At 37.6% G+C, this 12,541-nt stretch overlaps 1 protein-coding gene across 1 annotated transcript; it reads right to left on the bottom strand.

The window, feature by feature from the left end:
- Positions 1 to 5,857: 5,857 nt before the first annotated feature.
- LOC121392617 lies at positions 5,858 to 8,389 on the bottom strand. The gene is made up of 3 exons (XM_041523757.1): positions 8,237 to 8,389; positions 6,308 to 6,478; positions 5,858 to 5,920 (listed from the first exon to the last, which is right to left on the bottom strand). The coding sequence occupies exons 1-3, from the start codon at positions 8,387 to 8,389 to the stop codon at positions 5,858 to 5,860; spliced, it is 387 nt and encodes a 128-aa protein (XP_041379691.1).
- Positions 8,390 to 12,541: the final 4,152 nt, after the last annotated feature.

Consider the following 12,541-nt stretch of genomic DNA (forward strand, 5'->3'; position numbering starts at 1 on the left):
GTGGTAAAGTGATGTATGAATTTCCCTCTTTTTATAACTCTGACAAATATGTAAGCAGGTTACCAGCGTTCATTATAACTTAACTGCCTCAGATTGAGTGAACTCCTCTCAAATCAATGGCTGTTAGCCTAATATATTACAATAATCACACAATAATTCATAGGGGTTTAAACTCCACCCACCTCTAATATTCTTCTCCAATATTAAGTTGACCTTTAGTACTACGAAGACAAGCTTGTTATAGCATTAATAGCCACGCCCCCACCCTCATTTGACCCAGACTGAAGCCAAGTGACCCCGCCATGTTTCTTTTCACCTCTACAGACGAGGATGGGATGATCCTATGTAACCTCCAATTTGTGGGAGAGTACCCCATCTGACAACCCACTCCGAGGGGAGTCATGTGACCGATGTCCTCCCCATTATCACCTCCTGTTCTTGAACCTTCTTGATACTTGTGGTACTTTCATTTGATCAAATCCTATGCCTCGACTGCCCACCATGTTGGCCCACTGATGTCTTCATACCTCTGAGAATATATTGGATAAGGATAACGATCTGTTAATCAATGGGATATCTAGGTAAGGCTCCCACACCACTCCACTTCGTCGTAGCTGCTGCTGGAGTGCATCTAGATCATGTTGTCCTCCTCCTTGTGATATGTTTTGATGTGGAGGGAATTTATTTAGTAGTTTGTGGTTTGATTGGACATTGAAGAATTTGACAACATTGTTTGTACGAGAGAGAGGTTACTGATGAATAGACTGACCCTGAAACATATTCATTGTATTGGTGGGGCGGGTTTTGTTGTATAGCTCCACCCATCCCCGCCAGTTCATTTGTGGTGCACTCGGACCTTGTTGATATTCCTGGAATATTCCATGATAGAGGGTTGTTGAGAATGATAATGTTGAGCTGTGGGGATCATGAGACAAGCATTGCATAGGTTTCCTTGAATGCGCCATAGTATGATGAGGAGGTGGTTTGATCTGGGATGGGATGTTCCAAGTATCCAGTTTGCATTGAAATGGGTGCACGAGGAGGGAGAATGAGCAGCTGGTTATTATATTGGCTAGGTTGAACTTTGTTTGTATCCATTGGTAACTATGTTGTTGCTGTGAGGGCATCATGTTAGGGAGGGAGGTGGCCAATGTGGTGTGGTCATCATGGGCCAGCTTGCATGGGCCGAATTCCCGGCCATTGGATGATGTGTTAGTGGGGTGTGTCACGTCATTGTATTGGTACTATGAGAAGGACCTAGATGAATAGAGAAATGAACAGACGAATGAATGGAGGGACAAGCATATAGACAAGATACCTGCAGTAATTAGGGAGTCCTAGTCCCAGTATTACACTATGATCAGTTTGGTATATTATATGATACAGAGAAGCCTTGAGGAAGCAGTAAGATAATGTAATCCTGTAACAAAACAAAATACAATATAAAACATGACATTTTAAAATAACATGAATATGTATGTCAGACACCGAGGCAGCTGACCAATCAGATTGCTTCCATTTACATAAAATATAATTATTACAACATAACATTAATATTTTACACGAAAACATGATATGATTATTTGATAGCACTAACTTGACTTTGGTTGATTTTTGCTGATGAGCACTTTTAACATAGTCCTAACAAACAAGAGAAGGCGAGGAAGATGAGAGGTACAAGGGAGAGAGAAAGAGAGAGAGAGAAGAGAGAGAGAGAAGAGAGAGAGAGAGAGAGAAGAGAGAGAGAGAGAGAGAGAGAGATACATCAGCAACAATAATTGAATGGTGTTAATCAAAAAATTAAAGACTAAATTCTTACTTTACTTAGCTAAACTCAATCCTTCCACTGACTTTCCATTGATAGCTAACTAATCCGATCTCCAACTCGTATCCTACCATCTTTACCAAGTACTGAGCCATTAAAATCATCATCTTCTTTACAACAACAAATCCTTTGTCTTTCAGTGAACTGTCATACCTTTAGTAGTGGAATATAAAGAGAAGATGTCAAAGAGGTTGAAGAAGACATGATGGCAGAAGAGAATGTAATGGAAAATACTCAAGATTGCATAATGCAGACATTATCAAGCGACAGAGTATGAAAAATTTGTCCAAAGACAGAGTTTCTTGTATGGAAAATAGGTGTACAAAATTGCGAGTCAACAGTATTTTGTTCCTGAGTATGACACATCTAAGTTTGTATAAGCTGTTCATTCCCTAATAAAACAACAGTATAGAATTGTCCCAAGTCCACGGTAGATTTAGCTCACTATTACAAACTGATACAACACTACAACTGTAGTTGAAATTGCTTCAACTAGACTAACCCCCCCCCCCCCCCCCCCCCCCCCCCCCCCCCCCCCCCCCCCCCCCCCCCCCCCCCCCACCCCCCCCCCCCCCCCCCCCCCCACTTTTGTGTTGTAATAAGAATGCCCACAGTTTTTCTTTTTTTAAATAAAACCCCCTGCCCCCCCACCCACCCCCCCCCCCCCCCGGTTTTGTTTTAAGAACCAACCTCGAATCACATAGTGTAGGAAGTGTCCCCCCCCAGCGAGCAATGTAGTATATCATCTACCCCCCCCCCCCCCCCCCCCCACCCCCCAAGCCCCTGCTACAACACTCCCACGTCAGTATTACATGTACCCCCCCCCAATTTGCTTCGAACTAAACTACCCTTCCTACAACTCTCAACAGACCTCCTACTACTTACTACAGGAGACAGTCCCTTAAATACTAAAGCTCCCAGACAATTAACCTCAACTCAAACCACTATGCGCGTACATGATCAGACAGTGTGTACAGGTTGCTACAATTACTTTTAAATGTACAAACTACCTCGAGGGAATAATCCTAAAAAAACTAGTGATGACATTACCATGGCAACATATACAGAGTAAGGTTAAATAGAATCATGTTCATTGACATATAGAACAAACAAGGTTTTTAAAATAAACATACCAATTAACCACAAGAAAGCACTCTGAAACGTAAAGAAATACTTAATCGTTCATACCAGTCAATCAGGCAGTCATGTCTTTACTAACAGCGATAGGCTTCAGGGCAAACATTAGTACTCAAAAAGTTGATGAAAAATGGTTTTAGTCAGTTATTGTAAGTAAAACTTGTAGTTTTGGTAATTCAAAGTGAAAGATTATGTTGAAGACATACATGTACATGTGTACATGTACATGTACACGCTTACATGTATATGTGTGTCTCATGTAAGTGTTTAAAGCCCACATGTGAAACCTCATAAAAACTTAAGACCTTGAAACTGTCCTTACTACAAGGTGTCTTCATATAGAGGTTTAATGATGCAATGAAGTATTATAAAGATTGAACAAGTGTTCTCAATATAAAGGCTGTATTTAATTTAGATTGCCCCTTTAATAAAATGATCTACTTCATATAATAATAACACTGATATTACCATCCTTCTTTTATACCTAGATTTGCTGGTCCTTGTGGATATCAATTTTCTCTTGGCTCCATTTCCATCTCTGCAGAAATGTTCTCCAGCATCACTAGTGTCAGGGGACATCCATCAATATAACTATCTTGAGATCGAGATGGACTGAAGACTCCTGTAGCATTGAGACTTGCTCCTTTGCTATCTTGAGTTTGATGATGGAACTGGATAGCTTGACTAGGAGCTGGTTTTAGTTCTCATGAGAGGGGATGCTTGTTTAGGACTTGGTTGATTACTAGGAAAGGAAATATTACCTATCACAGTGACATAGGATAGCTACCATTACTAAACTCTAGACTAGTGAACATCAGAACTTACTACAGTGACCTAGATAGGCACCATTACTATGAATGAACATCAGTACTTACCAACAGTGACAACTAGGATAGCTACCATTAGTAAGCTCTAAACTAGTAACCATCAGTACTTACCACAGTGACCTAGGATAGCTACCATTAGTAAACTCTAGACTATAAACATCAGTTACAGCAACCTAGTGGAAACATACCTGGACAGATGCAAGTCTTGATAACTTGAGCTATATACTAAGTCTCTTCAGATGTAGACTCCATTAACCTCGAGCAACATGACTATTGTCCCTATTCTGAGAGGTAAGGATGTCGAGACGATACAGGATCATCCACTTCGAGTTCGACTAAAGATTGAGAAGAACCTGGTTTGTTTACTACAACACTGGGAGTGACACTCCTAGTCCCTGTTTTTGGTTGGGCACTCCTATCAGAACTAGGTTCTCTGGTTCCTCTTTCTTATCTTTTTCATCTTCTTGCAAGGGGTCAACCTCAGTGTAAGGAGGGGGAGGTTCCTCGTCTTCATTAGGTGGTTTTTTACCTCTCCATTCACTCGATAACAAGTCTTCTCTTTCACCAGAACTGTCACCTTCTTTCTTCTTCTTTTCTTTAATCATCATCAGGACCAGCCTCCTCTAAACCCACCCTGTGCCCTGAGGGAAAATATAAATCCAATATGTCAATATTATCATATGTGAACAATTCTCTGACAAGAAATCTTATGTTCAACACAATCATATATATATAATACATATATATTTCTTTCATGTTACCAATACTGTAAGTACATGTGTATGTATGCAATAGTGATTATTATAATTCCCATCTATCTTTCAATTTCCCTTTATAAATTCACCATTTTAATATTACAATATACATGTACATGTACATATACATTATTATTAGTAACCAATATTATATTATAGTAGAAGTCCAATATCATCCTCCATTACTAAAGGACACATATAAACTCTTGTGTATAATACAAGAAGCTGAATCAGCCAATAGTAATACTATAGCTAGGTATTAATGATGCTTAGTTCTAGTGTTGCCATGACAACCAGTTGCTAAGCATCATACAAGAAACAAATGTATACCTGTATGTATATAACAATATATGCAACTAACAAGGAGTGAAGAAGATTTTGTCAATATCTCCTTTTTCTTGTCATCCTCTTTGTTCTCCTCTGAGTCAAGGAGTGCCTCTTCTTCGCTTTGTGTTTTCCAATAACAATTGAGGTACGTTGAAAGTATCAGGACTGAAGCTACTGGACGTGGAATCAAAATCTGGACTTACAGGAATAGGATGATTAACAACGAGATGTACTAGAACCATCCCTATGTGAAAAGTAAACATCCAATTTAGAAATACACCAAACACTAAATTTATTTAACACATAATACACATTGTTTTAATAAAAGAACAATACATTTCTTAACAAAGATAAACTATCATAAGTAAATGGACAGATATAGTGCAGCAGAGAATACAAGCATTATAGTATCTGTAACAGCTGCTCCTATATACCACCGAATTAAAAGTTATTAAAGTTACTGTGTACAATATTAATAATAATATTCACCATATAATTTAGTTAATATAGTATTAACTTACCGAGCTAACAGTCTTTAACTGTTCTACTGTCAAATCTAGTGTGTGATTCACTACAGACACACCATTGACACTGATCAATTTATCTCCTTTCTGTAGTCGCCCATCTCTTTCAGCTGTACCATCTGGTACTAAAGAATGTACTAAGGTAAACTCGATCACCAGGACTAGATGAATCCTAATGAAGGAAAGAAATGATGTATCCTAATAAACATTGATCGATTAGGGTATTTATTATGTATCCATAATTATCTATTATCTGTCCTTATCTCTCACTTCCCCATCTATTCATTCATTCTATAATCCAACAGTCCATTAAAACTCACAGCAAAGTCTAAAATACTAATCCTAGTCCATCAATTCCTTTGACTAGTTTCAATTTCAATAGCTTCCGTCTCCCAGACTGAACCAGGTACTGGAGACAATACACTAGTAGATGAGTCTTCAGATGCCATAGAGTGTCTATGATTAGGGACTAGTAGTCTCTGAAGATAACTCATCATCTTCATCATCATTAGTTGTAGTGCTAATCTAATGTAAGAATAAAATAAATGAATTGATCCATGAATAAGTTAGTAGTAAGTATCATCAGTACAGGGTAGACATTACTATGTATTATTGCTGTTTTCATAATATTACCACACACACCCAACTCATATACTATGCTTTAGAACTTATGAAGGTTTGGGGGGTGTGGTCTAGGACACATATAAAATGGCATAATGTGTAATAAATTAAAATAAAATTTCTTTCAGTTTCAGTAAATGAGATACTAATGAGCAGGTAGACAAGTGGATGAATTGAAGAGAGAATGAGCAAGTGATTTGAATGAGTAGACAAAGGAGCAAATGTTTGGATAGAAAAGGACAGGTAGACAGAGACCTAGGTGGTAGTAGATATGGGATGGACCATAGTTACCTCATGTAAAGATAGGAACCCCATTGAACTGTAGTAGCTATAATTAAGTTCTGATTGTAGGGATGATCTCTTTTCTTTGGCTTCTTGTTTGTGTTTCTCTTCCACTTCTTGTAAATTAGTTTTATGCTCCTCAGCCTCCTTCTCTGCTCTCAATAGCTCATCTTCCTGTTCCTGAAAAGTAACGAATGTACTGTTCACGTCGTAACTCAAACCTCTCCTTTAATCTAAAAAGAAAATATGATTTGATTAGATAAGAGAATGTCCTAGTTGGGGACTAGAACCTAAAACATTATGTTCACTACTTCAATGTTTTTTTATCACTGAGCTACAAGAACTCCGTTGATAAAAACACTATTTGTCAGGTTAGTACTTGCTAGAGTTTTCTTGTATCTTACCTTCTTCTCTCTTCTTCGTGTCTTTTCTCTCCAAGATTGTCTCTCAAAACGACGAGAAAAGTCTGGCACTTGATAAATGGCTTGGAGAGCCGGAGAGGCTGACGTGAGACTAGTAGTAGTACTGCCATGGTCATCTTCTGACTCAGATGTGTGTAGGTTGTTGGATTTCTATGGTCATTGGAAGTTCAGGAGTGCCTGAGGCTAATAAGAGGAGAGAGAGAGAAGAGAGAGGAGAAGAGAGAGAGAGAGAGAGAGAGAGAGAGAGAGGAGAAGAAATGAGAGAGAGAGAGAGAGAGAGAGAGAGAGCGAGAGAGGAGAGAGAGAGAGAGAGAGAGAGAGAGAGAGAGAGAGAGAGAGAGAAGAGAGAGAGAGAGAGAGAGAGAATGAGAGAGAGAGAAGACTAGAGAGAGCACAGACTAGACCATATACATACTTACTTGATGTAACTGATGGTGTGTCTTTTATTCTATCAATTTTTATTTCTCACTCGACATACAACACATAGTAACATCATTAGAGGCTTGACGTACAAGTTCAATAGCTTCGTCATGTGACACGCCCACCAATGTCTGACCATTAACTTCTAAATAACTCATCACCAACTCTAAAGACATTCGTTCAAATCCATTGGACCTCCTCAACGTATTTTTTGAATCAAATGACGTATGCTACCTACAGTACAATTACAAAACTGTTCAGTACTATACGCACTAATAATTACATCTATTTAACTATTAATTAAAAATATGCAAGGTTGTCTCACATAGTGATAAACTAGATTTAATAATAATGTGGCTTTGATCTCTAGTCTGTCCAAGATAGTAATAGTAACTTTAAACATTTGTAACATAATTTTCTATGTACCTAGCTTCTAACTTAGTTTTAATCTTATTCACTTTCTCACCTGCTCTAGACACCATCTTTAAATTGTTTCAAATATGTCTGGTTTTCCTTTCTTCAAGTTCATTACATTGCTAAACACTAAGTGAATATTTTCACTGTGAAAATAACTGATCATGTGTTTTTTGCATACTTTCGGTTCTGGGGTCTGGTAACACAATTATTACATTCCTAAGCATGACCAAACCACACACAACACACACACAAAAACACACACATATACATAAAGGTAATATTTTGTTACACCATTCAGATTAGTTGTCTTGTACTAAGATGATTGGCATTTAACTATTAATAACCATTAATAACTATGACCTATACAATAACTATTAATAACTATGACCTATACAATACTATTTATAACTATTAATAACTATGACCTATAACAATAATTATTGACTATGACCTATACATGTAGATATAAAGCATATACAAGTTAACTTACCTATCTGTGGCTGTCCAGTGTCATCCACGACACAATACTCTCCATTCCAAACCTAGTCCCTTCTCGTGATTAGGTTTATGTATATGAGCCACCTGTAATAATGAAATGGATCAATGATTAAAGAAATGGATAAATGGCACACTACAGCTTTATCTCATAAAAGAGTGGGTGTGGTTATACAAAACTTACAATGACTATTTTATCAGGCCCAGCATGTTCCAACCATTTCCTCTCAAGAGCTGCATCTTCTTGTCTCTGGGTAACCACATCAGATAGTTCCTCTCCTGGGACACCTCTGTTCCCTTTGTTTGTCTCCTCCTCTTGTCCATCTTGGTCCTTCATCTTCGATTTCCGACCACTTAATTTTTTCTCTCCGTTAGCCACACCCACCTCGTTACCTATTTCTTGATCTTCTGCAATTTCGGTAAGTCACTGAGCGTTCCTTTCTTTCGTCCAAGAACAGTGTGACTCTATTACCAGTATTACGAAGGAGTTCAGCAGCTGCCATGTTTGAAAGATGTTTATAGGGGATTGCTTGTTTAACACTGAGTATACGATCTTTACGTTTTACTAATCCACTCAGACCAGCTGGTCCAATGGGATTAACAGAACGAATATAAATACCTCGATCATCTGAACAGACAGAAAATAGTTTGAATTCTTTTGTTAATGTCCACCCAATTCCATTCATTGATTAAAATCATTAATTCATTCATCTAATCCATCAATTCATCCATGCTTCCCATCCTTCCTTCCATACCATCCATTCATTAATTAATCCATCCAATCCTAATCCATCATCCATCCATCATCATGTACTCATCATCATCATTCACGAGAGCATTAATGGAAATCCCAGTCCTCCACTACCCACGGGTTTAACAAGTTCCACCTCAATCTCTTCAATATCAGATGAAGACTACAATATATAACAATAACAATAGAGTAGTACATTAAAATAAAGTACATTGAAGTATCTATATAAATGAAAGCAAACATATCAGTACAATGGTGGGGGAAAAACTGTCTTTAGTAAAGAAATGATGTTCTACAGGATCATTGGTCTTTCATGACAGTTTTCGAGACTTCATTTTTTATTAAACACATAATGGTTACTTTTCTTACATCTATATCTTGAGAAGCTATCTTTCTTCAAGGCTGTTCAGGAGTTTCAGAGGCTGTTCGACCGACCACTAACTTTAAGGAAGACCCTGAACGATGAATACTTTGTAACATGTCCAAGAACAATACTGTGTGACTTAGAGACAATAGACTCTCCATTTACTGATAACAGTTGATCTCCAGGACAAAGTCGACCATCCTGCAAATACAAGAAAGAACAAAAATATAATGTAATGTATTGAGTCAAAGTCTAATAATGGTAGCTAGTCTAAGCCACTATAGACTATAGTAAAAATCAACCATACATATGACCTAAACAATATTGACCCAGAGATAAATCTGTTCTTAGTGTTAAACATGTATCAGCAATATGGTTGACCCAACACTAAACTTGACCCAATGCTAAACTTGACCCAACACTAAACTTGACACCAATGCTAATGTTTGACAATTTATATACGTACCCTTTCAGCAGCACTACCAGGTGTCATAAGATGCACAAATGTTTTTCCATCACTGCTAGAGATAATAGAGAACCCAAAGCCATTCCCTTCATTAGGGAGCTCTATTACTGCCAGCTGCTGTTGTTGTTGTTTGCTGCTGCTGGCGCTGCTCTGTTGTTGTTGTTGTTTGGTGTTGTTGTTGTTGTTGTTGTTGTGTTGTTGTTGTTGCTGTTGAGAGTCTCTTACTTCCTGTTGACATCTCCAAGATAGTACGAGAAGATGGAGAGGGAGATGGAGGTTTAACATAAGTAGGAGGTTCCTATAAGAATACATATTATAAAATTATGAAATATTTGATATATAATAATACATTACTACAATACATGCCACTTTTGCTGAGTTGGCATAATTATAACTTGAGAGTATATATATTCACATTCTTGTCTGGGAACTTCTAAGCATATTATATAATATTCATTAGTGTGTTATTTCCACTTGTAATGATAAAAAAACATTATTTTAAGCTAATTAACTTTAGAATATAATACACTATGAACAATATCTACACAAATACAACCATCACTCCCTCCTCCCAGCTATTGAATATAATTGCTTGTAAAAAAAGCATTCTGTAGGAGGGGCTTGAACACTTGATACATTAAAAGTGTCTGGCTTTTATAAGCCTTAACAAACCCTCAAGTACATAATCAACATGTATATACATATACATGAGCACCTGTGCTACACATGTAATAGACAATTTGAACACCTGTAACTTGTACATAATATACATGACAGGGTACTATTATACATGTTACTTGTACATGTACTATATATAAACATGTACTGTACATGTAACTCATGTACATAATATACATGATAGGGTACATATTATACAGCATGTACATATATATACATGTAGAAGGGTACATATGTACTTGTACATATATAATGATGTACTGTACATGTATATAATTGCACATTCCATCCCATCTTAACAAGAACATAGTTTCTCATAGTTGTCTTCCTAATGCATATGTAACTTTAAAAAACATTATCCTTCTTGGAAACTCATCATCCATTTGATAGCTATTCTGTTTACAATACTATAACTAATCATCCATTACCCAATCATTTCACCCCACTCTGATCATCTAAACATAAATCATCATTTATTAGCATAGACCCACTTGTCTATCGATCTGTAACCATTTATAATACACTCCTCCAGTAACAGAATATTACCTATAATACTCACATGATCTAAATATTTTATAATTGATATCACACGGTAAGCAATGAAAAACAGTTTACACATGTACATGCATAATAAGCACATTCACCACATTAATATGTACATTTACATGTACATAATGACAACACACATCATCGGAACATTAGATAAAGCATTATTAGACTTTGGACTTTACATGAAAGTACATTGAACTTGTACAGTATTTATGGTATATACCTGAGTGGTTATTGTAACATGCATAGTTCACATGATCTCTCCCCTTACTTTAATTCTAGGCGGTTGTGTAATGGAAGGGAAGGAGTAGTTGGGGTGGAGCCATATTAGTGACATACGAGTACTGACTAACTGGCTTCACAGCAGGCAAAATGGGCGTGGCTGCTGCTACATTGTTTACTATTGTTTTCACTTCGAAGTAGACCCAGTTCCACGAGACCATGTGCTTGTTGTGTAAAAGAGCACAGCTGTTGGAAGTTTATGACCTCGTAGATTTTGAACCGTTAATACTCAATAATTGATCTCCTTTTTGTAGCCCTCCTCTCTCAGCCACACCCCCTGGTTGAATGTCCTGTATAAAGATCTTACCCTCTTTATTTTGAGCACAGTGGTCGAGTTATACTAAATCCTAACCCACGATCTCCTTTTTGTAGTTGGACTGTCATGACATGACCTGGGTCACGTGATAGGTTTGTGGGTATGTTTTGCGTTGGGGTACCATTAGTCATGGGTCCCCCTGAAGGATAATAAGGGGGTAAACCCCCATTAATAATACTGGCAGAGTAAGGAGAGTAAAGAGGATTTTGGAACGGGACAATTCGAGACTGGCTTGGAAGTCTTTCAAAAGATCGAGCTTTACGCCGAGAGTTGAGAACCTCGTTATAAGAGGGAAGAGTGGGTGGAATAACCCCTTTGTTAACAACTTGATGAGACGAAGTTAAGGAAGGTATATCAGTGGTAAGATCTTGGAAGCTTCCTTCGGCACTTCTCATGTCTGTGTCTTAATATCCTCACTCATACTCACTCGCGTCATTACAGTGAGTTGTGATGTCTCACTAAGCATACTTGCGTCTACTGTTTTTACGACTGAAGTTTGTGTCACTAGAATGTGGGAGTTGATGTACGTTCTATTAAAGTTTGTGGACTGTTGGTAAAAAAAATCATCTCCTATAGGACTATCCAAGTCGATCCTCAATAGGTTCTCGACCTTACCAGTATAAGGGCTTATATATATGTGATCAATGTTACGGTTGATTTGGTGAAGTAGCAATGGCTACAGGAGGTGAGAGTGAGGGTGATAAAGTACGAGCTGGTGTACTTTCCCGTGAGTTTTCCCTCGAACTAAGTGCAGCTGTAACACTTTTGAAGGAGAGGAACGTCTACAGAATTGTTTTTTGGAAGATTATACTTTGCTCTCGGCATTTTTGTTTGAATTACAGGAGATGATTGAGGGGTCACGGCCATTTAAGTGCTCGTAATGATGCTCTCCTTTTTAAATGTCGTTTCCTTTGTGTTTCAGGTGATAACTGGACGTCCTTATCTTGATCTTCTAAAGCAGAGATGATCTCAGAGGTAACTTCATTGAAGAGAGCAGCATTTTTCTTGAGTGATTTTTCCATGAAGATAATCATTCATAAAAGGGACTATCAATAATTTGCATAAGATATTCAAGTTCTTCGT

This window comes from Gigantopelta aegis, unplaced genomic scaffold, assembly GCF_016097555.1.
Source record: "Gigantopelta aegis isolate Gae_Host unplaced genomic scaffold, Gae_host_genome ctg4185_pilon_pilon, whole genome shotgun sequence".
Lineage (NCBI taxonomy): Eukaryota > Metazoa > Mollusca > Gastropoda > Neomphalida > Peltospiridae > Gigantopelta > Gigantopelta aegis.

Bases quoted from the DNA above. Each gene is read 5' to 3' on its own strand.
- LOC121392617 (XM_041523757.1), bottom strand. From the start codon at position 8,389: ATGAAGGACCAAGATGGACAAGAGGAGGAGACAAACAAAGGGAACAGA. The intron at 6,479-8,236 runs GTAAGTTTTGTA...GTTACTTTTCAG, and splicing joins GGCCTGATAAAATAGTCATT to GAACAGGAAGATGAGCTATT. The intron at 5,921-6,307 runs GTAACTATGGTC...TTCTTACATTAG, and splicing joins GGTTCCTATCTTTACATGAG to ATTAGCACTACAACTAATGA.